Raw genomic sequence first — 26,849 nt, 5'->3', positions numbered from 1 at the left:
GAGGTGGTTTTGTGTAAGGCGGAGGTGGGTGGAGAGAGAATTCCAGGTTTTGGCCGCTAGGTAGGAGAAGGATCTTCCCCCCCATGGTGGATTTATGGATGCGCGGAATGGCGGCGAGGGCTTGATTGGACGATCGTAGTTGGCGGGTGGGGGTGTAGAAGGACAGTAGCGTGTTGAGGCATTCGGGTCCTAGGTCGTAAAGGGCTTTGTGTGCGTGGGTGAGGAGACGGAACGTTATTCTCTTGTTGACGGGGAGCCAATGGAGGTCTTTCAGGTGGCCGGAAATGTGAGCTTGTCGAGGGATGTCCAATATGAGTCTGGCTGAGGCGTTTTGGATGCGTTGGAGCTTCTTCTGTAGTTTGGCTGTTGTTCCGGCGTAAAGTGTGTTTCCGTAGTCTAGTCGGCTGGTGACCAGTGCGTGGGTGACCGTCTTTCTTGTTTCGGTGGGGATCCAACGGAAGATTTTTTTTGAGCATGCGGAGGATGTTGAAGCAAGATGATGAGACGGCGTTGGCTTGTCTGGTCATCGAGAGGGAGGAGTCCAGGATGAAGCCCAGGTTACGTGCGTGATCCGTAGGTCTGGGTGCGGTTTCTAGGGCCGGTGGCCACCAAGAGTCGTCCCAGGCAGAGGGGGATGAGCCTAAGATGAGGACTTCCGTTTTGTCGGATTTTAGTTTTAGACGGCTGTTCTTCATCCACTCGGCTACTTCTTTCATTCCTTCGTGTAAGTTGGTTTTGGCGGTGTTTGGGTCTTTGGTGAGGGAGAGGATCAGCTGGGTGTCGTCTGCGTAGGAGATGATGTTGAGGTTGTATTGGCGAGCGATGGATGCGAGGGGACTCTGGGACTGACTGAAGACCCTTGTGGTACGCCGCAGATGACTTCAGTGGCCTCTGATTTAAAAGGGGGGAGGCGGACTTTTTGGGTTCTTCCAGCGAGGAACGAGATGATCCAGTCTAATGCTTTCCCTTGTATTCCGATGTTGCAGAGGCGTTGTATGAGGGTGCTATGACAGACTGTGTCGAAGGCTGCGGAGAGGTCAAGTAGGATGAGGGCAGCTGTTTCTCCGTTGTCCAGTAGAGTTCGAATGTCGTCTGTTGCTGCGATGAGGGCGGTTTCGGTGCTGTGTTTGGCTCGGAAGCCGGATTGTGAGGGGTCGAGGGATTTGTTGGATTCGAGGAAGGCGGCGAGTTGACTGTTGACGGCTTTCTCAATGACTTTGGCAGGGAATGGGAGGAGCGAAATGGGGCGGTAGTTTTTAAGTTCAGTGGGGTCTGCTGTGGGTTTCTTCAGAAGGGTGCTGAGTTCGGCATGTTTCCATCTTTCCGGGAAGGTAGCGGAGTTGAAGGAGCAGTTGATGACATCGCGGAGATGGGGTGCGATGATGGAGTCTGCTTTGTTGAAGATGTGGTGAGGACATGGGTCGGTTGGTGATCCTGAGTGGATGGAGTTCATCAGGCGGATGGTGTCTTCAGTGGTGATTGGGTTCCAGGCGGAGATGATGTTAGGGTGCGGTTTTGGTTCGGAGGTGGGTGGAGTGGGCAGGTCTTCGGACTGGTTTACAAAGCTGTTATGTATGTCGGCGATTTTGTTGTGGAAGAATGAGGATAGAGAGTCGCAGAGGTCTTGGGAGGGAGTGATGTCGTTGGTGCCGGCGGTGGGGTTGGTAAATTCTTTGATGATGTTGAATAGTTCCTTGCTGTTTTGGGCATTGTTGTCAAGTCGATCCTTGAATGCTGATTTCTTGGTGGATCGGATCAGTTGGTGGTGTTTGCGGGTGGCGTTCTTGAAGGTGGCCAGGTTGTCAGTGGTTGGGTTTTTTCTCCAGGCTTTCTCGAGAGTGCAGCATAGCTTCTTGGATTTCTTAAGGTCATCGTTGAACCAGGGGGCTTTTTTGTTACTTTGCTTGAATGGATGGTTCTTCAAGGGTGCTAGTTCGTCGGCGCTGTGGGTGATCCATTGTGTGAGGTTGGTGGCTGCTTGGTTTGGGTCCGATGATATGGCAGGAGGGTTTTGGTGGAGCGAAGTGAAGAGCTGGTCGGTGGTGATTTTGTTCCAATTTCTTCGAGGAAAAGGATGTGGGGGGTTGTGGGTCGTGGTCTTTTTGTAGCTGAAGTGGACGCAGCTGTGGTCCGTCCAATGGAGTGTTGTGGTGTGATCGAAGGAGATGTGCTTGCTGGAGGAGAAGATAGGGTCGAGCGTGTGCCGGCAAGGTGGGTGGGGGTGTCAACAAGTTGTTTGAGACCGAGATTGTCCAGGTTGTCCAGAAGGGCGGTGGTGTTGCTGTCGTTTTTCTTTTCCAAATGGAAGTTGAGGTCTCCCAGTAGAATATAGTTTTCGGAGGTGAGGGCATGTGGGCTGATGAAGTCAGTGATGTCTTCACTGAATTGTGTGCGGGGACCTGGTGGTCTGTAGATGAGGGTGCCTCTGAGTGTGGTCTTGGGGTTGGTGTGGATCTGGAAGTGAAGGTGTTCGGCGGTAGCGAGGTTATCGTCGGAGCTGGATGTGATGCGGATGGTGTTCTTGTGGACGATGGCGATGCCTCCTCCTGTTTGGTTGATGCGGTCCTTTCGGATGATTTTATAACCGTCCGGGATGGCTATGGCGATGTCGGGTGTTGAAGAGGCGTTCATCCAGGTTTCTGTAAGGAAGGCGACGTCCGGTGCAGTGGTGTCGAGTAGGTTCCAGAGTTCAATGGAGTGTCTGTGTACCGAGCGGGTGTTCAACAGGATGCACTTGAGGTGGTTAGAGTCAGAGTTATGTCTGGAGTTAGTGGATTTGGTGTGGGTCCTGATGCAGTCGAGTTTGCAGGAGTGGCAGGTGAAGGGTCCTTGGGTGTGTCCTGGGGCAGCTTGGTAGCATTGTGGTGTGCGGCCGGGGTTAAGTGCTGAGAGGGTTGCGTCGTCGTAAGTAAAGCGGGTGGAAAGGATCTTGCGGGGACAAGGGGGTTTGGCACTGGGCGCGGTCCAGGCGCGGACGGGCGTAGACGGGCTTACCTTTGGCGCACCTTGGGCGCGCATGGGGCACGACCGCTGCGCGTGAACGCTGCACGCAATAGCATCTGTCATAAGAGGTTAGTGGAGGGGGGAGGGGTGAGGGAGGAGCAGCTGGGAGGCGGGAGCGGGGCGGAGATCCGGGCAGGGAGGCACGACCACAACAACAAAATGGCAGGCAGCCTAATGCGAAACAGGATGCAAATGCGATGCAGATGGCAGTGGCACCGGCACAATCAGGCACACACCAAATCTACAGGCAGCGCAGCACAATTGAGAGCACAGCAACAGCGCACTTTGGCAATCTAGCGCTACGATCTAAAAATGAATTCAATGACTAAACAATCAAGGCAATCTAGCGCTACTATGAAAATTTGCAAATTAATCAGGCAATAACAGCAGTCTGGCGGTGAAGCGCAACGATACCAGGCTGCAGGCAGGGCGGGGAGCAGCGTGGGGAGCGACCGCTTCTGTTGGGAACAGGACAGTCACAGCGCTACAGCGGGGGAGCGGGGCTAGCAGTATCAGTGGGAGGGAGGAGCAGCTGGGAGGCGGGAGCGGGGCGGAGATCCGGGCAGGGAGGCACGACAACAACAACAAAATGGCAGGCAGCCTAAAGCGAAACAGGATGCAAATGCGATGCAAATGGCAGTGGCACAGGCACAATCAGGCACACACCAAATCTACAGGCAGCGCAGCACAATTGAGAGCACAGCAACAGCGCACTTTGGCAATCTAGCGCTACGATCTAAAAATGAATTCAATGACTAAACAATCAAGGCAATCTAGCGCTACTATGAAAATGTGCAAATTAATCAGGCAATAACAGCAGTCTGGCGGTGAAGCGCAACGATACCAGGCTGCAGGCAGGGCGGGGAGCAGCGTGGGGAGCGACCGCTTCTGTTGGGAACAGGATGGTCAATCAAGCAACACAGTTCCAAAGACCCATGAATGGATTACTTACACCGGAACGGGTGGGGTCCACGTCTTCAGGGGTCATTGGGCGGGATAATCCTCGCCTCCGTGTCCTTAATAGAATTGAAATTTACCAGCACTGTAGTTAGGCAAATTTTCATTCTATGTCAGGACCGGAATCTCAGATTATGCCAGTTCAAAGCTTGTCGACCACTAACCATGCCAAATCTAGCACCGGTTTGAAATAGAACCTCTTAAAGGTAGATTTAGAGGACTAGTCCGCAACCGCGCTCCTAGTGAAATAGCCTTAGAGGCCATCGCCCCTCTCGCCGAGTGGGCCCCAAACTGCTTAGTATCAATCCTGCTTAGTATCAATCCCTGCCTTCTGCATCACCCAACGCAGCCATCTGGCAATGGTCGGGGATGAGTCCGCTCTGTATGGTTTGCGTAGCGCAATGAGCAGTTGCTTCTCACCCGACGAGTGAGTTTCCTCAGTAAATTCTCTGTACGCTCTGAGGCACTGCACCACACACAGCTTAGGGGAATCTTTGAATGCTACTTATGAGATGACCCTGGTATTACACTTGGTCCTTCAACTCACCATAAACGATACCCCCTCTGGGGAAAACACTATGGCCGAGATGTCCAAGGCCCATATGTCCGAGACGCGCCTGCACAACACCAGGAATAAAAGCATCGCCAATTTGGCTGTCACTTCCTTACGGGACAGAAACCTATTTGGTTGCCAGGAAAGAAAAAGATTCAACACTAGGTTCATATCCCAAAGGACCGAATACCGAGGCTCCAGAGGGAGAGAAAGGCGAATCCCTCTGAGAAGTCGTCAAACCAACGGGTGCTCCCCCACAGGGGAACCTTGCACAGTGCTGTGACCTGCTGAAATTGCAGAGCGGAAGGTGATAATTGAGCAGTAAGCTAAGCCGTCTTCCGCCAAACCCGCTAGGAAATTAAGGATGTGGACTACATCTGCTCCCACGGGATCGACACTCCGTCACACACACCGACGCAATCTATTTCCATGCTGATCGGTATCTCTTGGTCGTGCTGTCTGCCCATGCTTTGGCAAGCAAGCTCTCCCGAAAGGCCTGGAAGCGACTAGGGACGTCTGAGATCTACCAGGTCATCAACCTCACCTCTACAACCAGCTGATGGGGAACGAGATCAGGATTGAAGAGAATGTGAGGAAAGTGGGGGAGACTTATTGGAGAATCCCAAGAAAGTTCCAGTAGAACTGGAAACCAGATTTGAGATCTCAACAAGGGTGTGATTAACACAATTTTCGCCTGCTGGCGGCGAAGTAGACACTTGTGTGATCATGGAAAAAGGAGGAAAGGCATAGCCCTGCTCCTGCTGCCAGTCCTGAAGAAACGCATCCGTCGCCTCTGCTTGAGGATCTGCCGCCAACTGAAGCACCTCGGTAACTGATGATCCAGGCGTGACGCAAAGAGATCAACTGAGAAGGGGCCCCATCTCTCCTTCAACTGGGAGAAGACTTGCGTGTCCAACTTCCACACGTTGGCACCCCGAAAGTGGCGAGAGTGCCAGTTCCCCATGTCGTTCTCTCAACCCGTAAGGTATTCTGCCGTCACTGAGATCTGGTTGTCTAGGCCGAAGTGCCAAAACTCCTTGGCTAGGTTCGCGAACATCCTGGACCTGGTGACACCCAGGTGGTTGATGTACTGGACCACAGAGATGTTGTCTATCTTGAGAAGGATGCAAGACTGGACCGCGTCCTTTGTCCCGCATTGCACCACAAACGAGCCTGCTAGCACTTCCAGGCAGTTGATGTGCAATGACTGTTCGTGAGTGGACAAGGCTCCACCTGTGGAAAACTCTCCGCACCTTGCCCCCCTACCGGAACGGCTGGCATCGGACTCTATCACGATATCCGGGGCAGAACCAAATATCGCTTGGCAATTCCACACCTCCATGTGGGTGAGCCACCAGGCCATCTCGTCCCTCACTTCCTCCGTCCGGGGCACCGACTGAGATGGTGCGCGTTTAAGCACTGCATGGCTCAGTAGTGTAAGGGCCCGGGAAAAAAGGCCTGTATTGAGGAGGAGAGGAGCCCTACTAGGCGTGCCAGCTGACGTAACGAAATCTGCGACTTCGCCAAGGTATGGCGCAGCTCGTGCCTGACCTTCGCCATCTTCCTGGCGGGAAGACTCAGAATCGATGGGACAGAGTCTACTGTGAGACCTAGAAAGGTTACGCACTGGACCAGAACCAAAAGGGATTTATTCTCGTTCATGACAAACCGTAGTCCCTGAAGCAGGTTGACTGCCATTCGCAACTGGCTGGACAGGCTTCTGGGGCACTGGTCCAGAAACAGCATGTCGTCTAAATAGACTGTCATCCGAACTCCCTGTGCATACAAGAACTCCACAGCCAGTCTGAGGAACTTCGTGAAGCACCACGGAGCGGAGGATAGTCCGAAAGGGACAGCGGTGAACTCGAAAACTTGGCCTTCCCATCTGAACTGAAGAAAACGCCGATGAGAAAGGAAGATCGGGACCGTCCGGTACGCATCCTTCAGGTCGAGGCGGACCATCCAATTGAGTGGTCACAGCACATCTCTGAGGAGATGGATACCCTCCATTTTGAAGTGGCGGTAGACCACCCACACGTTGAAACTCTTTAAGTTGACTGGTCTCCGACCCCCGTCGATTCTGTCGACCAAGAAAATGTTGCTAAGGAAGCGACTGGGAAATTCTTTTGCGAAGCAAATTGCCCCTTTTTGGAAGAGGGCGGAGACCTCTTCGCGTATCATCTCTGTGTCCCGTTGGTAAAAGGAAATGGGGCAGGGACCGGTCAGCTGACGTGGACGGCCATGAAACTCCAACTGCAAACCCTGGACCGTCTGCCGCACCCTAGCGTCGCTCGTGAGAGAGACCCAAACCGGATAAAAGAGCGTCAAGCTGCCCCCCACCTGTAGGCTCGATGAGGGTAGCACACTCACCTTTCCCAGTATTGTTTTTCTGGCCTCAGGACCCTCTACGGAACTTTTGTCCCCTTGTTATTAATAATAATAATAATAATAATAATAATAATATTAAGCGTTCTTATATAGCGCTCGATTACCCGTAGGCATCTCGCCGCTTGCCTTGGGAACCCGTCCTGGTTTTTTCCTGTGAGATACCTGTACTGGGCATCCCCAAGGTGAAAGCCAGGCATCCCGCCGCGGGGGGCCGTAGTGGAGATTAAGCAAGCTAATGCCCAGAGCTGCAGAGTGTGAACCTGTGACTCGAGTAGGCTCCGAAACGAGAATTATCGAGTCCGTGGTTATTTGGGCTCAAGACCCTGCCGCGTCGGGAATTGAACCCTGGTCCCGGGTCTGACCTCTGCTTCAGGGTCTGCCGCCTCTAACCAGTGAGCCACACTTCTCCACCAGGGTTTGGTAGAATGTGCTGAAATGGGCATTGTCTTGATATTGCCCACGCCTGGAGCCTTGCCCCCTGTCAGGGTTGGAGGAGAACTGGCCAGACGAGCAGCCCCTGCCACGACCGCCACTTAGAAAACCCGGGGAGTAAAAACCCTTCTTCTGTTCGACTGGGCTTTGTCAAGTGAGGTGAATGCTGCCACGAACTTGGCCAGCTCTTTGACGACCGGGTCGCCAAATAAGCCCCCCTGGGCCACCGCGCAGGCTTCCAAAGAAGCCAGGTCACCCAATTTTGGGTCCACCTTGATCAGGAGAGAATGCCGCCTCTCCGTGGCGGTACAAAAGGGGGTGGTAATGGACGGAGCATCTGAACCAATCAAACACTCACACCCAGTCAAAAGATCTGGGTTCAATCCATCACCGTTCTTTAGCCCACTCTGCCACCCCAGTTCAGACATGGCTATATGCAAATAAGTCTGACCCTGTGCCTCATGGGAACAGTCCAGCCCGAACTGCCAAGCCATGCCTTCCCTGGACCGGAAACAAGCATCCTGGGACCGGTTTCTGGCTAATCAGCCGTCATCAGCCAGGCTAGCTTGAATCCAGTACCAAAGTGAGCAAGGGACCCACGTCTGGGCATACCCTGCCAACTTAGGGCGAACAAAGCAAAACCAAAGGGGGTGAAGGACGGAGTGTTGAGCAATGCAAGCACTCGCCCTCAGTCAACAGATTTGGGTTTAATCCATCATTATTCTTTAGCTCACTCCGCCACCCGAGTTCAGACATGGCCATATGCAATTCAGTCTGACCCTGTGCCTCATGGTAACAGTCCAGCCCGAACTGCCAAGCCATATCTTCCCTGGACCGAAAACAAGCATCCTGGGAACGATGGATTTAGGCCAAGATCTCTGTACTGGGGTGAATGTATGACATTGTTCTGCATTCTGTCCATCAATAGTTCTTTTTGCATTTGTCACTCCGAATGGGACGGGTATGCTCAGACGTGAGTCCTGTGCTCTCCAAGCCACTGGAATCAAGCTATCCTGGCTGAAGAGGGGTGTAACCCCAAAACCGGCCCTAGGATGCTTGTTTCCAGTCCAGAGAGGACCTGGCCTGGCAGTTCGGGCTGGACTGTTCCCATTGGGTGCAGGGTCAAGACTGATTTGCATATGGCTGGGTCCAAACTGGAATGGCATGGTGAGCAAAAAAAGGATGGATTTAGGCCCAGCTTTTTGTACTGGGGTGAATGTATGACATTGTTCTACATTCTGTCCATTAGTAGTTCTTTTTGATACAGTTGCACAGACTAAAGTTTTGTGTGATAGATAACAAAACCATATTGACACAGAATGTGACCAATAATTGAAATTTTCTTGACACAGTCTAATCAACACTGCCATATCATTTGGTTTTATTTTTGTTGCATAATGCGAGGTTCCCTGCCTATACCTTTTACCTGGGAGCTCAAGAGAAAGCTTACGGAAGAGAAAGGGCTCAAAGTATTCTCCCTAATTAAGGAAAAAAACAGCACCAAACTTTGGAGATACATAAACCAGCTGAGCTCCCGCAGTCCACCCAAAGACAACAGCATCGCAGTGCGTACTGTATGTGAAAGGACTGTATACGAATTAACCACAAGTAGCGGGACCGATTCACGAAAAGGGAGACTGCAAGGATCATCAGGGTAATAAGAAACGATGATGCTCCAGGGCATATTGGTATTCCTGCTCAGGTATTCTATCCACTTTGGCATTTGCTACACCAATTCTCACAGCAACAATACCACAGTCTTCTAAAGGCTCAATCTTAATTTCCATACACAAGAAAGGGGATCACTTTAACGCCTTCAACTACAGGCTAATTGCTATGCTTGATATAGAAGCCAAGGCCTATGCACGATTGCTATTGAAGGAGTTGGAGGAATGGGCAGACAGCAAGGGAATCCTGCCACTCCATCAGACAGGCTTCAGGACAAACCGCTCCACGGTGGACAACATCATTGTACTGGCCTGTCTATCCAAACAGTCGTTCAAGGAGAAGAGCCTGCCTCTGTTTTGCTGTTACATAGATTACACCACGCCTTTGACAGAGTCAACCGGGGAAGACTTTGGGGTGAGCTGACATCCTGGGGGATCCCTGCGATACTTCTAAAAGCGATCATACCCACTACGAGGGGACATAGGTCCAGGTTAAATTAAGCCTCACAACTGTAACATCAAGAGTCAAAACCAACAACAGGCTCCAACTGGGCTGCGTCCTGGCCCCACTATTATTCAATTTGTACACCGCAGACCTAGGGTATGCTAAAAAAAGATGCCGGTTTAGTGCCACCAGGAATGGGCAAGGTGAGACTTGCTAGCCTCCAGTATACTGACGACACAGTGGTAATGGACCACACCAGGGTAGGTCTTCAGAGAGTCTTAAAGAACCTAGCAGTGTGCAATAAGGAAAATAGATTGTTAGTTAACAAGAACAAGACAAAGATAATAGTATTTGGCAACCATCCCCACAAAAAGCAAGCAACATGGGTATTGGGCGACCAATTGAATAAGGACAACAATAGCCTGTAATTACCTTGGGGTTTGGCTAACCGAGAGGGCCACAGCGGCCAAACATATAAGAGAACTAAACTCAAATATCAACAGAATAATTCTCTCATTCAGGCTCCTAAGTCAACGCTTGTCAAGTCCATCAGCAAAGCCTATGCTGACAGTCCTTAGGGCAAAATGTATTCTGGCAGTCAATTATGGCCACGTGGCATTCCTAGGAGCCTTAGATAAAATCACAACAGCAGCCCAGACTACAGCACACAAGACAGTATTGCAGGTGCCCAGACAAGCTAGGAACACCAGGATTCAGCTGGAACTAGGTCTCAGCAGACCAGAATTGGCGTTACAGGGGAATTTAATAAAGTTCTACATCAGGGTCCTTCAGGACCCCGACAACACTCTCAAACACCACTTGAAAACTGTCTTCAAGGAAGTGGATTCCCCCTGGCACACCAAGCTGGGTCAAGCAATAGGGACCCTGGAAATGGAAGCAGATAGTGTGACCCTACATGAGATCCCACACTCTGCATGGTCAAATGCAGTGAAGTGGCAGGTTCAGTTGATCTCGTTTGAAAAGTATTAAGCCTCCCTCTGCCAAAACACCATCACAACGGCATTGGACAGGTCTTACATCCCAGGGTAAGCCCAACATTACCTGAGAGAAGCACTCTCAGCCCAAGTGTGAAGGAATAGTCTGTTTATGCAGCTCACATGCCTTAGGATTCTGTACTTTAATGCAACATGGGCACAAAAGACTGGGCAGTGTCCTGCCAGTTATGCAACACTCACAAACAAACTTGGTTCCACCTACTAAGTTGTTGCCCCAAACGAACGTCATTGGTTGCTACACCTGATAGTCAAGGCAAAGGGCACAAGGTCCTGCAAGGAGGCCTCAGATTGGTGTTTCACAGAAACAAATACCCGCCTCCTGGCAAGAGCAGGAAAATTCATACGTCTAATCAGAACTGCACTTGAGGCCCAGTTACGGCTTCCAGAAACAAGGGCTAGTAGCAATCACGAAAAAAAAATCTTGCCTGCGCGCCCGCAGGCCAAGCATCAAACCAAATTGATGGACAACAACGACAAAGATAGCAGCGGAGCTCAGCAGCGGGAATAGTTAGAACATTAAAACCGATCCCAAAGGGCTATCATAATGGGCAGTAGCGTCATACCAACTGTAAACATGGCAAGGTTCTTAAAATTGTTTTTTAAATTTAAGTTGATTTCAAGGAAATGAAGGTGCAATTTGCATGAAGGTAAAGGAGGGACTCTTCAACAGAAGGGGTATTAGCACGTCTGGTGTGTCTTACCTAACCAAGGGATGGGAAGTCGCGATGGTGGGGACTAAATCTTATTGAACTTTTAACGGGCTTTGGGTAACGCTCAAGCAACACAAATTATTCTCCCGTTCGACTGTGAAGACTCCACACTTTTTAAAGGACTTCAAGGAAACGATAGAGCAACAAAAACGATATATCTTGCTAGTAGGCAAAGGAGGGATTCATCATTAAGTGGGGCATTAGCTTGTCGAGTGTGTTTTAAACATTAAGGTAAGGGAGGCCTTGAGGGAGGGGGGAGCTGGGGCAGGGGGGTGTAGACAAAGTGCTTTTTAGGTCTCGGCTAAACGCGCGAAGCGCGCTCTCGCCAGAGAACTTATTGCAATCGTTTCAGCAGACAGAAGCCGACAAGGATTGGGACAGGAGCTGGCCGCGCGCACCATTGAGATGCATGGCAGAGTCGGAATCCGACTCTGCCATTCGCCTTGGAAACCGAAACCTAAGAGCCGCGCGACGTGAGCTGTCTACGGTAGAAGCTCACACGCGCGGCTCTTAGGTTTCGTTTTGACTTGTCTTATCGGAGCCAGCTGCAGTTGGGGGAAGACTTCGAATTTTTAAAACTAATTTTCAACTGCTGGATGAATTTACACGAAAGCAAGAAAAGCACGCTTGGAGTAGCAGTCAACATTTATGCCAAGTTCAGGGTCATTACATCGGTCAGTTTTTGCTGTACAGGTAAGCAACATTTCTACGGGAACTAAAGTGGAAAACACATTGTATTGTTACACCCCAATAACTTTTTCCCCGGACCCTGTTGCCGCTTCGGCGGTGCGCACTGGTGCAGCTCCTTTCTGTTCCTGGCACTGCCTCTTGGCTCTAGACGGACCCTGTTGGCGCTTAGGCACTGGCCCTCGCTGGGGCTCTTTTGCTCCGTTGGTGTCTCTCTGTGACACTTCCTGCTGCTGATTGTTTTTTTTTTTTTCGGTGCCGAGCTGAAGACTAGCCTGGCCCTGGCCCCAGAACACTTCACAAATGGCTGGAAGAGGAAGCGGCCCCAGATGTTTGTTGGTTCTCCCTGCCCTGGACCCGGCTGCGGTACGGTTTGGAAACCTTTGGGGTCAGAGGGCACGCGGGTGGGGTCTTGCCCCACTCCCTGGACCTTTGGGGGAGGGGCTGGCTAAAGTTCACTGGCTCTGTTTGACCCGCAGTGAAGCTGGCCTCCACTCAGTAGCGCTTCCTAGCTCTTGTTAGTGCCTGTGGGGCTTCTTGGCGCTCCTGGGTGCTGACTGGTGCTCCCTGGGGCTTCTTGGCACTCCCCGGTGCTGACTGGTGCTCTGTGGGGGCCCCTCGTCCCTCTGGGTGCTCACTTATCGCCCACTGCTGCTCTCTGGGGTTTCTTGGCGCTCCCCGGTGCTGGCTGCTGCTCTCTGGGGCTTCTCTGGGCAGCGGTGCTGGTTCTCACCGGTGCAGGGTGGTGTTGTCCGTGCTCTCACTGGCGCTCACAGGTGTTGTTGGCGCTCGAAGCTGGTTGCTTCTGTGCATGAGGAGGGCAGGACATTGTTGGTGCTATCTGCCTCCCGTGTGTTAATGCTTGGCTGTTGGCTTGGGTATTGTTTGCACTCTGCTGGTTGATGGCACAGAGGTGATTGTTTGCACTGTGTTGGGTGTTGGCACAGAGGTGGTTGCTTGTGCAGGCAGTGGTTGTTGGCAGTGTGTTGGGTGTTGGCACAGAGGCTGGTGCCCGTCAGTGGTTGTTTGCACAGCGGTGGTTGCTTCTGCACACAGTGGTGTTGGCACTGTGTTGGCACAGTGGCTGGTGCCCGTCAGTGTGTTGGCGCAGAGGTGGTTGCTTGTGCACACAGTGGTGTTGGCAGTGTGTTGGCACAGGCTGGTGCTCGTCAGTGTTGTTGGCACAGCGCTGGCTGTTGGCGGACGCCTCGACCCCGCGGGTGCACCAGAGCCCCCTGTGGTGATTGTTCAGTTCTCGTGCCCGCTGGTGCTTCGAAGCTGGTGGCTCTTGGCACTGTGCTTGGCTTTCCTAGCCCTGGGCTAGTGCTTGTTTGATCTCACTGGCTCGGATTGGTGTCAGCGTTACCAAGTGTCTGTCGTTGATTCGTCCCCGCTGTGTTCAGATCTGGTGCTTCAAAGCTAGTGCTTCACCTGTCTAGACGCTCTCTGGCTTCTGCGCCGGTTGGTTGGTTCTGGTGGGCACTTCTTGGCGCTAGCAGAGTCCCCTGTGCCACTTTTTCATCTGGGCACCTTTGTAGTTGGCACTGGTTTGTTTTTGAATGGGGGTGGTTTGCGCTCGGTTCTCAATCGTTAGTGCTTCGAGGCGCTCAGTGGCACTAGATTAGCTCCTTAGCTGGTTCCTCTGATGCGGGTAAGTCACTCCTCGCGCCTCGTCCGGGCTCGTAGGCGCTGGTTAGCGTCTCCCCGGGTCACTGGCACTGGCTGGCACTAGTTTAGCGCCTCGATGCCTCCAGCTGGCACACAGTTCAGGTCTGCGGGCTCCTTCCCGCTCTAACATGCGCCACGAAGCCCCAGCAGGAAGGGGCGTCGCCGGGTGAGAGTTCAAGGCAGGCTGGGGGTCGGTGCCCTCGGGGGGCGGTGATGCAATGTGTGATCTGAGGCAGAGGAGGGGCCCCCGGCTGCATGGGCAACGCGTGGTCGCTGCTGGGGTTCCGCCCCCTGGTCAGGCTGGAGACAATGCTGCCCCCCTCTCCTGGCTCCGCCCCCTGGTCAGGCTGGATGCATTGCTGCCCCCCCATGCAATGCTGCCCCCCCTGGCTCCGCCCCCTGGTCAGGCTGGATGCAATGATGGGGCCACTGACCCCTCCCCGGGACCCGGCTGTGTGCACGGTGGCCTCCCCAGCCCCTCCCCCAGCTAGCTCCTCCCCCTGGAAGGCGCCGGCAGGGCAGGGTGAATGCAGATGAGGCGCTACAAAGGCGGCCTGTCCCCGTGGGGGAGGGGAGGGGACGGACGTGCCGTGTGATCTGTGGACAGGGGCACACTCGAGGTCCCCCCCTCCCATGGCAGTCACCAGACTCTGCGCAATGTTGCCAGATTGGGCTATTTCCCGCACAATTGGGCGACTTTTTTCCCAGTTGTGTGGGAAAAACCCATGCCTGGCGGGGGGTTAGTTTTTGGGCTATATTTGTGGCCTTGTGCGGGAAAAACTGGCTTGGGCGGGTGCCCACAATCACACACACACTTAAAGTGCATCGCTCACACGAGCAGAAGGCAGCCTGCCATAGAGCGAGGTCTGGCATCCATCAATGAGGCCTGGCTCTGGCCTTTACATTCTTGCGTGTGTTATCTTATCTTGCTTGTCACTGTATTTCATTTGCATGGTGCACACACACTCAGCACATGCACGCTGTACCTGGACGCCCTCCCTCCCCCCCCAGGTCACCACCTTGCTTTGTTGCTTAGTTACAGTTGCAACGTTATGGCCTGGAGCCATTTGCCACTGTAACTTGCATGCACCTCTCCTTTTATTTAAAAGGATTCATAACTCGAGACGCACAACAACACACACACACAGCCACACACACACACAGCCACACACACACACAGCCACACACACACACAGCCACACACACACACAGACACACACACACAGCCACACACACACAGCCACACAGCCACAGCCACAGCCACACACACACACAGCCACACACACACAGCCACACACACACAGCCACACACACACACAGCCACACACACACACAGCCACACACACACACAGCCACACACACACACAGCCGCACACACACACACAGCCGCACACACACACACAGCCACACACACACACAGCCACACACACACACACACACACAGCCACACACACACACACACAGCCACACACAGAGCCACACACAGCCACACACAGAGCCACACACACACAGCCACACACAGAGCCACACACACAGAGCCACACACACACAGCCACACACAGAGCCACACACACACAGCCACACACACACAGCCACACACACACAGCCACACACACACACAACCACACACACAACCACACACACACAACCACACACACACACACAACCACACACACACAACCACACACACACAACCACACACACACACAACCACACACACTCACACAACCACACACACACACAACCACACACACACACAACCACACACACACACACACACAGCCACATACACACAGCCACATACACACAGCCACATACACACAGCCACATACACACAGCCACATACACACAGCCACATACACACAGCCACATACACACAGCCACATACACACAGCCACATACACACAGCCACATACACACAGCCACATACACACAGCCACACACACACACACAACCACACACACAACCACACACACACACACACACAACCACACACACACACAACCACACACACACACACAACCACACACACACACACAACCACACACACACACAACCACACACACACACAACCACACACTCACACACAACCACACACTCACACACAACCACACACTCACACACAACCACACACACACACACAACCACACACACACACACACACACACAACCACACACACAGACAACCACACATACACACACACACACACACCACACACACACCACACACACACACAACCACACTGTCAGTGCACACTTTCACCAGGCACAGGCACCATCAGTCGTCAGTGCACGCTTTCACTGGACACAAACACCACCAGCCGTCAGTGCACGCTTTTACCGGGCTCAAACACCACCAGCTGTCAGTGCACGTTTTCATCAGTCACACACCACCAGCAGTTAGTGCACACTTTAACCAGGTACACACACCACCAACCGTCAGTACATGCTTCCACCAGGCACACACACCACCAGCCCGCAGTGCACACTTCCACCAAGCACACACACCACCAGCCATACGTGCACAATTTCTACAGGCACACACACCACCAGCCAACAGTGCACACATCAATTGTTAACGCATCCACAAATAACTATTGTAGCAATCGCTGTATGGCGCACTTTACTTTCAAACATATTCATCTAAAGCGCAGCATGCCACCACGGCTACAAAAATAAATACACATTTTTTTGGCCTACAATTTATAGACTTTTGGTGCAGTTGGTGTTGCAATATTAAGCAATGCCAATAGCTCAAACTTAATTAACCCGAGACCTATTGCATTGTAAATGCTTGTTTTATATTGTAAAGATTTTATATATTTGGGTCTTCAGCCATGGTTCAGTGGTGCCAGGCTATAATTGTGATAGTAGTTTTTATGAGAAGTGCTCTCCATTAGATAAGAGTTGGATGGCCACATGGCTGGTGGGAACATTGTTTCTATCTGAAATTCTGATGTTTGTGAGATTTTACGGACAAGTGAGACATAGTTAAAGGTTTTTTGAGACTTTAATCTTGAATATGTTTAATTGCATGTTGTAGCTAGCTGTATGTTCATGTTGGTTCCTAACCCATACAGAAAGGAGCATAAAAGCTGAGTGGAGAGGTAGGTCCTTCTTTAGGATGGGGCGCACACTGGGGATCATAGTGGATTTTTAGGTTTCGCCCTGGGCGTTGGCAACTGCGTAGCAGTTGCCCCGCCCACGGCGAAACCTCATGATCCTACATATGTACTTTGGTTCAGCGTCTGTCTACCATTGACTAGCTCAATAAATGGAGGCTAGCCATTGGGAGACAGAGGCTGTCAATCACGCTTTCTCTTGAAAACGCGATTCGGGGGCGTTTCTGGGACTTTTTTTAAGCCCCGCCCCTTTTGCCGTGTGTCCCGGGCCGCGCTGTGATTGGCTGCAGGCCCGGGACACCCCCGTGACGTCATTTCCCGGGCCGCGCTGTGATTGGCTGCCGGCCCGGGATACCCCCGTGACGTCAGCCAATCACAGCACGGCCCGGGACCTGACTTGTTTTTTTCGTCGCCTGAATACAGCCCATTGTAATTTGGCACAATAAATCATAAGTAAAGTGGCTCGGATTCCCACGTTGGACTTAATTAAATGAAATCCCTGGATGGGAAACTTGGTAAGTGGTGCTATCCACATATAGGCAACGTCCACTGTCACACTATGAAGCAGCGCTTTTCCCGTATGACACATTGAAGCAAAACCTCCGGTCGCTCTTGCCCCGTCTTCTTCCGAGTGTGTGCGACGAAAGCAGGGCACCACGCCCAGAGAATGGGTAAGGTGAGGCAGAAGCCGCAGGTGCCTGAGTCATTCTTACCCTGACGTCACGGAAGTCAACAAGGGCTAGACCGCCCTTCTCTGGAACGTGATACTGTTGGGCAGCAGCCATGTTGGTATGGGGAACTGAACTAAGCTGCAGACGTTCTACACTAAGAAAGAGTTTATACGCATGCGTCTTGGATTCTCGGTTCCAAGCGATCGTCCTACCCGGAAGTGCGAGTCTGGGCTCGGTTCCTTACCCTGCAGTCTCTGCTCCCGGTTCTCGTGTGAGCCTGTGATCATTGCGGCGCCCAGCAGACTTCAGCCGCTACTATGGCCACCTTCATTTCGGTGCCGTTGAAGAAGACCTCAGAGGTGGACCTGGCAAAGCCTCTCTGCAAGTTTATCCAGGTGACCTACTCGGGGGCCGGTGACGAGCAGGCCGAGTATTGCCGTGCTGCTGAAGAGCTCAACAAGCTCCGCAAGAGTGCTACCGGGCGACCACTGGACAAGCACGAGAGCAGCCTGGAGACCGTGCTCAGGTGGGGCTTGACGGCATCTGCTGCTATGTAGAGGGCGCCTTCCATAGGCCAAATCTAACTATTTCGGGTGGGCGATAAAGTGTTTTGTAGTTGTAGAGTTCTGGCAGCATAATGTTCCAGCAGTTCTGCCTATCAAATTTATAACGATAATCATTTCCCTCCTGTAGGCTCTCTGATAGCAGCTTTGAATTATAGTGCATTTGAATGTGGCGGTAGACCTTCGCTTTACTTGGCCTCTTTTTTGTCCCACTTTAAATGAGTGATGGATTCTCCAAATGATTATATTTGGGGAGTTGTTCCCCTTAATTCATGTATAATTAATGTATAACGTTGAGTGCTATTGGCCAGCCAATACCAGATTGATTCTACACTACTTTGTTTATCAACCCCACTTTACATTTACCTATAGTGGCTTTGAGTTGGGTCTGTAGTTGTTACATATGTGGTGACGGTTTTAAACGTGTATTATTATGCATTGTTGTAATGAATTGACAGTATCAGTTTACACGTTTGATTTTATTCCTTAATTGTAATTTAGCACACGCCCCACTAGTAAAACACAGTATATCCAGGCTTCTAACACCAATCACACTGTCTCGCTCTTAAGCTGCTGGCATGTGCAATATTTATCCCTTAGTCACAGTTGTTGGGAAAGTCTTATGTTGGCACACACTCTAAACTGGTGTTTATGCGTTTCTTGACTGTGCTGTAACTCTCCCCAAGTATTAAAGGGAGACAAACTTTTTCCAATGTTTGAGGATAAAACCTACTTTCAGAACACACAACCTACATTATTATGGAGCACCTTGGATGTGAATGCAGCATGGCATTGCTCCATGATGCACAAGGTTAAGTGGGAACAGATCTCTCTGTGGCGTTTGCCTACTCAACAAGCATTTACAATGCAACAGTTTCGCCTTTGGAAAAGTTTGAGCTATTGGCATTGTAAATTACAAAATTTGTATTTATGTGTTGGTTTTGAAAACAGATAAATAAATGGCATTGTCATTTACATTGACAATAGCTCTAACTTTTCCAAAGGCGAAACCGTTGCATTGTAAATGCTTGTTCTATACTTAACATCAAGACTATTATTCTGAAAATGTACATGGAGTGCCTCGGATTGAGCAACCCTACTAAGATGTTGTTTTAGTTCACTTAAGTATTCAATACCAGGTCGATCAACAACAAACTATTGGTGTCTGCAACATCAGATGAGGTATACTTGTAAAAGTAACCTTTTGAAATGGTGATGAATATTTTAATAATGTACTAAAACATTCCTCAGTATTTCTTCTGGAATAGCACCCATCATCCAGTGTTATTAGTTTTAATATTTGGTGATCCTTTAGGACAGAAAGTATTGTTTACAAAGAATCATGCATACGTTCAGTAACCTAGGAATCGTACCTTTTCTCTTAATATTGGGAACAGCGTGTCTAACTTTCTTGAAAGTCCACAACCAGTGCTACCCAGTACTGTACCATGGGCAATGAGTCTCCGTAGGCGATATCTTATGTTTTCCAATTGGATCAAAGTCTTTATTTCAGAAGTCTTGGCATGACAAAGCTAGTGTTCCATGGCAATTTAGTCAAACAGATATCAGAGCATACTCTTTACCATAAACAGGTAAACAATCTACTGGTTTATGATTACACTTAAGTTCGTAGGTCTTCCTTACTAGACACTCCTATAGGCGAAAGCCTCTTATGGATCATACTAAAAATGTACATGGGCTTAGAAGTTACCCATTGCTTACCATTGGCTGGTTTAATTAACATGTTGCTACTTACTTGATGGCTTGCATTAATTTTATTATGTTTCTCTCTCTCCTGGAGGATTGCCTCTTTACCATACTTTTGACTGAATGTCTTGCATCTTTACATTGCTCGCATTTAGGGAGCTACTTTTTTCTTTTTCATTGAGCACTCCAAGCAGTGGAGCTGTTTTCATGCTCTTTCTCTTGTACTACTTCCACTCCCCTCAATTACCTACTCCCAATTACTTTTGACTTTACCTGCCTCCACCCACTCCGCCATTGCTTCCCCATCCCTTGTGGTACTTAAGACAAAAAACATATGTGATTTGAATTTTGAGAGGCCCCGTCAGCTGCCATTTGCTGCTGGCTGCTGTGCCAAAAGCCTCTGCCATTGTGGATCTGTAAATAAGAAGAGTTGGCACCCGCATTATTCCTTAAGTGTGCATGCATGCATAAATGCAGATAGAATGATGGAGCAGCTACGTCGTCATACCTTTTTCTTTATTTTTTTGCCAATGCTGGTCAAAGTTGATAGGCCAATGAGGGAAGAACTGTTGACTTTGCTAATACGTGTTTTACATAGGGAACATATTATTCCCTGTAGAAATTTGCCTTACCTCTAGTCCATCATAAAGTATGCGAGTGGGGGAGTTGAGTGTTGTACACAACTAATCTTCATATTTAAATTGATCTTTGGCGCTATGTGTGAGTGCAATGATATGTGAACCAAACCATTTACCCTTTTGCGCAGCTTCAAGGCCTTCCCCAGGTTTTTCATTGGAATCATCCATGATCCCACCCTTTCCCCATCCCCAGACGTTTGACTTCAGAAAATCCGCCCTCCTAGAAAATTTTCTACAGTTCTAATTACATTTCAGATTATAGAATTCTACAAATCCTGATCCATGAATCATTATGTGGAATTACAGTAACCATTTTGTTCTTATTCTTTTCCCTGCCCTAATGTCTAAGTTTCAGTAACAGTATACACGTTTTGAAATTTGATCTGGTGGTACTGTGATATATTTCAAAATAAATCTTAAACTATTTTTTTATGCTTGTTTAGTTACTTTTAGGTGCACAAATACATTTGAGGACAGGGCGCGCAATGACCATCATCTCGTTGTTTCTTGCCTTCTACATTTCATTTGATTTCATTTTGAAACATTGCAACATCACAAAATTGATAGAACTAGTTTTTGTAGTATGGTCTTCAAATTCAGGTTATAGATTAAAAAAGGTAAAGCTGGGACTCCCATTAGCTTTCCTTGTATAAAATGAAGCATACAAATGTTAAACTCTCTTGATAGAATTGCCCTTTGCAACTTGAAAACTAATGAATGAAGATTCGGAGAAAAGAAAAATTAATGGTCACCATCTGAAAGTCTGTGGCAGAAAAGACACCTACGATCCCTAAGTTGCCTGTGCCTCCTATTCCGACAAGATTATATGCTAATCGAAGAACTTCCAACATACTGTTGGGTGAAAGTGAGGTCTAGCAACTTTAAACATAATAGCCATCTTACCCCCAACAGTGCCAAAAGTCAGCATACATTTTCACACTCTCACTCTGGTCACTCAGAAGCTCATCACTTCCCTCACATAATCATGTAACTCATGATTACAATGATTAGATGAATCAGTATCATTCTTCCTGCCATTGATTTGAAATATTGTCGCTGGTGTTGAGTGCTCTATACATGAGCTGCATTCCACCTAAACTTGTGAACTACCCTGAGTTCTCTACTTATTTTTTGCATAATGTATGCATCACTGTATGCCTGAAAGGGTATTGTTTTGACTTATACTGGGTGCTCCCTTGTGTCTGGACAAAGCTATACCTCTCTGAAGAGCTCTAAGAGCGTAACACTGTGTCAGGGGTTGTTTTTACTCATTTCAGGTTGGCTTGGTTGGTATTTTACCAATTCAAAGCTGTGATATTGTGCCTGGAGTGATAAATGGCTTTTGCCATTTTACAGCTCGGCATGGACCGCACTGTGCTAGTCCAATGCTTAAAGACTTTGCTGTAGAAATGGCAAAAGACTTTGTCTCTTTCTATCTCTGCGTGGATGGCACTGTGCCAATCCTATGCTTAAAGACTTTGATAGAACAGAAGACATTTGAGGTGAGCAGATCTAGAGTGTCGCTGGTGTTGAGAGTGCTCTATAAAGGAGCTGCTTTCCACTTAAACTTGAGAACTACACAGTCTCTGCTTCTTTTTTGCATAATGTATGCGTCACTCTATGCCTGAAAGGGTATTGTTTTGAGATATATACATTCACGCAAAAAAACAAAGGTTAAAGGGACGTTCTAGTTAGGAAACAGGATTAACAAAACCTTAGAAATTCACTGAAAAAAAACAAACGTTACAGGGGAGTTATAGTTAAGCTCACATTTCACTCGTACAAAACCAGTGGAATTCAGTAGTTATAGTTACCTGAGTTAATTATAACTTACTTACTTACATAGTTTTGAGTTCATTACTGCTCTGAGAAGGTGGTGAATCCCGGGGATTCAATGAGCCTCGCGGAGGTGGTGGTCCCCGGGGGATCTGCTAGACACATTCTTCACAATTTTATAACTTAAAGCCCTGGGGAGGTGGTAGTGCCTTGGGGGAATGCGGGGGGGAGGAATCTGCTAGCTCCTGCAAAAATAAAAACATTAGCCCTGTGGAGATCGTGGTCCCCGGCCTTAAAAAAAATATATGCTCGGGGGGGGGGGAGGGGGCCCACGCACCCCATGCACCCCTCCTTTATTGTTAGCTGTTTGTACATGCCCCGAGACCTGGCCCACCCAGGGGCTTCAGTATAGACCAGAATGGGAGACCACACTTGCTTTTTCTTTTCCATTTTTGCCGCAAATTTGTTGCGATTTCATGGCAAACATTTAAAAAGAAAGTGTTTTTTGTTAGAGCGGGTCCCTCTGGGACGCCAAGACCAAGTTTGGATGTCAGGGTATTCGTACCCTGACCCCTTTGTTCTTTTCAAGCAGAGTCCCAAGATGGCTGCCAACACTTCCTAATTGATGTATTGGCAGCCAGTCAGAGCTCTGCAGATTTCTGCACAAGCTTGTTATTATTCGTGAATTAGACGCGATCGCAGATATACAAATTTGGATTTCCTTAAATGTCTCAACAACTACTGAAAGGGATTTACACCGAATAACAAAAAACACAATCTGTGGACCAAAACCTAGCTTTCTGCCAAATTTGGCTTAATTCCATCCAAGTGTACTGGTTGCTGTCTCCCAAGCCTTTTTACCACAGTGAGCTTGTGGTGGGGTAGGGAACCCCTGTACATTCAACTAATGTGAACATCTACCAAGGAGAGAACACACCGCGGCTATGCTGCTTGTCCAGGCGTATTTATTAGATCACTGCAACAACGTTACTCAATGCTGATCGCGAGCCGAGAGCTCCGAAACTCGTTGAGTAACGTTGTTGCAGTGATTTAATAAATACGCTTAGACAAGCAGCAGAGCTGCTGTGTGTTCTCTCTTTAGTAGATTTTCACATTGGTTGTGTATATATATGTATTTTAATAATGGACTCACTATCCACTTATTGTAGGTCGATGTATGTCATTAAGAAGTGGATTCAGACAAGATGTAATCATCGCATTTGTTTTATCGATGATCTATGATTTGTCATTCTCGCCAAATGATCTAGGTGCATCTCATTGATAATCTCCATATTGGCATACTTATAGGTAGAACCAACAAGATTGTCAACAAGTGCTTCACTTCTTGTTGGCAAAATCTACATGAACAGTCCATGTGTGTCAGGTCTAAATGCAATCTTTGAAATGGTTTTTACCGGCCTGGGTTAATTGCATTCTTAAATTTTTGATTTGTGCCGGGAAATTGCTCTTGAATAATCGTGTAGCTGTGTCTCCTAGTGAGGATTGATGGGTGTTTAAATTAGCTATGCTTTGCTTCTCATGAAAGCACTATCTTCCCTGAAATGAACTACAGTAAAAACAAGCATTAAAAATGCAATAGGTCTCGCCTTTCATTAAGTTAAAGCCATTTGCTTTGGTATACAATACCATTAGCAAAGCAAATTGCTTTAACTTAATCAAAGGTGAGACATATTGCATTGCACATGCTTGTTATGCTAGCTGTAGCACAACTAAATTAGTGTATCGTCGTCATTCATTTGTAATAAAGTTTTAAACAGCCTGCGATGCCCTTCAATCAGGTTATCATGAATTGTTCAACAGGCAGTTTTATGGTTATTTTTAATAATCTTATGATAAAAGAAAATTACTATGTTTACAAAGAAGAATTGTTATGCTCATGTTTTGTGAAGGCTTTTCAATATCCTTTATATTAATTTTAAATCTCCAATACGCTGTACATATGTATTTGTACTATTATGGTCTGACGACGAAGTTTTGATTGTAAAGTTCCCTAATTTGCATATATGGGGCACTTTTTTAGCTTTCTAATTCACTAATGGGGGCCACTTTTATTTTAGTGCCGAACGTATTTTCTGTCCCAGTCCTACACCTGAACTGTAGCTTGGTACTGGCGTCACAGGGCCACCAATACTATTGAACTCCAATTCGAAAAACAAGATTCTCCCGGCGGGCACCTCACTCTCTTTAGGAACAATAGGTGAGCAATTTAGACTTACAGTGTGAGGTGTCAGGGTTCAGAAAATTCACACACAGCATGACCAGTAAATGACATTCAACAGCTACAATGTTCAATCATTGCTCTTACTTCAAAGAAGTATAGTCCTTTATTTACAGGTATGTTAGAAGAGCAGCAGAAAATACAATACACAAAAGCCCAGGTGATGCTAACACCTTCTGGGGCTGTAATTAGACCCCATATATCACTGTGCAAAATTTTCTATAGCATTGACCAATTGCCAATGTAGTCCTGTGGGCTGTTTTAGCGTCAATCACAGGGGAAGTGTTCACTCTCCCAGGATGAGCTCATTCTTACTCTCCATTTAATATGGCACATGGCTTAACTCTTATACCCAGGCAAGCAACCCACCAGCACCACTCGGTGAAGGCCAGAGCGTGAAGCAGCCATTTTAGATAGGGCAACCCTGACCATAGGGTCAGAGAAATCCACCAACGTGCTTTGGAAGGCTTTCTACAGTCATGCTACACTTATTGTTTGTCAAAGGTGCCAAAGAGCTGGATGTTCATTCCTGCTTCACGTCAGTTGCAGGGTAGGGCTGTTGGCTCCTTGGATTTAGCTATTTTCCTTTATTCCTTTCTCTGTTTTACCATTGAACGGTGGGTTCTTCCTCCTATGCATATGCCCTTATTTGTTACCCAAACAGAGCTCCCATTGGGGAGGCATCCCAGATGAGGACCACAGAAAAGGACCTATTCCTAGCTGTGCCTATCATGGGCCAGGCAGTATGAGTCTTACTTCCACTATTTGCCATCATTTCATCCACAATCACTCCTGTCAAAGGTTCTCATTTATAGGTACGGATCCATTTGATTTATTTCTTTGTGCCTATATACACTTGAGTAATTTCCTTAAACATCACTGTATAGCCTTTGAGGGCACATTTGTAATTGCTAACGCCTACAAGCACTCGGAGAGACTTACCTGCCATTAAACTCTTCTCAGAAAATATGAATACAGTGAGTAATCAGAAATGCTCCTAATAAAACATCCAATAACAATCTCTACTTTTATTGTGTAATTTTGTGTGCTAATTACCTTGAGTAAACATTGTAGAATTGTCGAATTCTACAATAAAGATTATAAGTAAACATTGTTGAGCTGTCTTTTTTCCACACTCATGCTAACGTTGCAGAACTGCATAGTATCATTCTAGGTTAACATTATAGATTATCATATCGATACTCCGTGGTAATATTTGCATAATTGTATGGTATTGCTTCTTTATTAATAGTGTAGAACTCTGTGCAAAAACTTCTACCTCAAAATATTTCCAATATCTACCAATAGAGATTGCTAGAACCTATAAACAACTTTGGAAACTCAACATCATCTATCAACGACCGCCGAAAAATAATGTATTTATTGCTGAACTCTTAACTTTGCTCACTGATTGATTCCTCTGTTCACGTAAGCATATTTTCTTGAGAAAAAGAAAAGATGTGTTCGACAACAGTCTTTTTCAACATTGTTTGAAACCAACTTACAATTAGCCTAGTAATCTCCACGCATGACATTTTAATATGATCCTATTATCGGTAGACTGATCGGAACTCTCAGTTGTTCCCTTTTGTGCCCTGTTCGAAAGAAGCCTTCAATGGATATCATACACTTAAGCTGTTTTCCAAACGAAAAATCAACAGTGATGGCCACCATAGTAACAAGCTAGCAACAAACAAGCAAACAAATCCCGCCGGCCCTCACTTACCTACCTCCGGCCGCTGGAACACGCTGTGACGCACACCGCAAGTCGGCCTGGAGCGCGCCTCGGCAGAGACGCGGGAGGACAGGAGCGTGACGCGCGTGAACGTGCACATTGACGTTCCCGCGCGTTCACGGACCTGAGTCGGCTCGTTCACAGGTCTGGAGCTGCTCGTTCACAGCTCTCACTCCCTTGGCAGGGAGGATAGTGACTATAGAACTCGCTGGCGGGAGCGCTTCGCGCTCCAACGCCAGGCGAGCCCTAAAAATGGTATTTCTTGGAAGTAGTCCTAGAGACTTAAGGGAGTGACGTTTAGCAATTGGCCCCTTGTATGTTACCATTTCCTGTCTACATAGTTTCTTCCTTTGTGATCTTGCTCAGATGGTTTACTTTTCACACTCCTATAGCCTATCTTGCATTCTTTAAAGAGAACATGCAGTAATACCCAGTTTTGTGCTGGGGCAAAGAGCCTCCTTAGGCATTATTTTTTTGCCTTTGTACCAAAGTCTTCTTTCAGGGGTCTTGGCATTAAAAAGCTAGTGTTACGTGTTTCTGATGAATCTTTCTAGGAGCACAGCTGGCTGAGGAGTTCTCCTTTGATTCATTTATTCCAGAAATTCTTGGGGTTCTATCATAAGTCTGTGTATCACCTTTTTTTCTTTCCTCAGGTGCTGCACTCTCAGGGCAGGCATTATGACATCCGGCTAGCTTGCATTGACTATCTGAGAGAACACAGAAACACATTTGAAGCGGTAAGTGCAGTTGTTTGGCTTCTTGTATTGTTCCTCTCATTAATTAAGTCTAGCTTCACGGCACAGCTGTCTGCAACACCTTCTGTTAGAAATTCTTTTAATTTTACATAAACTGGGTTTTGGCACTCCCCAGAG

At 48.4% G+C, this 26,849-nt stretch overlaps 1 protein-coding gene across 1 annotated transcript in view; it reads left to right on the top strand.

The window, feature by feature from the left end:
- Positions 1–26,849, top strand: part of OTUD4 (OTU deubiquitinase 4) — a 442,490-nt gene that overhangs the window by 55,364 nt on the left and 360,277 nt on the right. The window contains exon 2 of the mRNA XM_078676880.1: positions 26,631–26,714. Within this exon, the coding sequence (XP_078533006.1) occupies positions 26,631–26,714 (84 nt within the window). The remainder of the gene's footprint in view (positions 1–26,630; positions 26,715–26,849) is intronic.

This window comes from Lissotriton helveticus, chromosome 2_1 (genome assembly GCF_964261635.1).
Source record: "Lissotriton helveticus chromosome 2_1, aLisHel1.1, whole genome shotgun sequence".
NCBI lineage: Eukaryota > Metazoa > Chordata > Amphibia > Caudata > Salamandridae > Lissotriton > Lissotriton helveticus.
The sequence above is the reverse complement of the archived record's forward strand: the minus strand, read 5'-3'. Positions and strand labels throughout refer to the sequence as shown.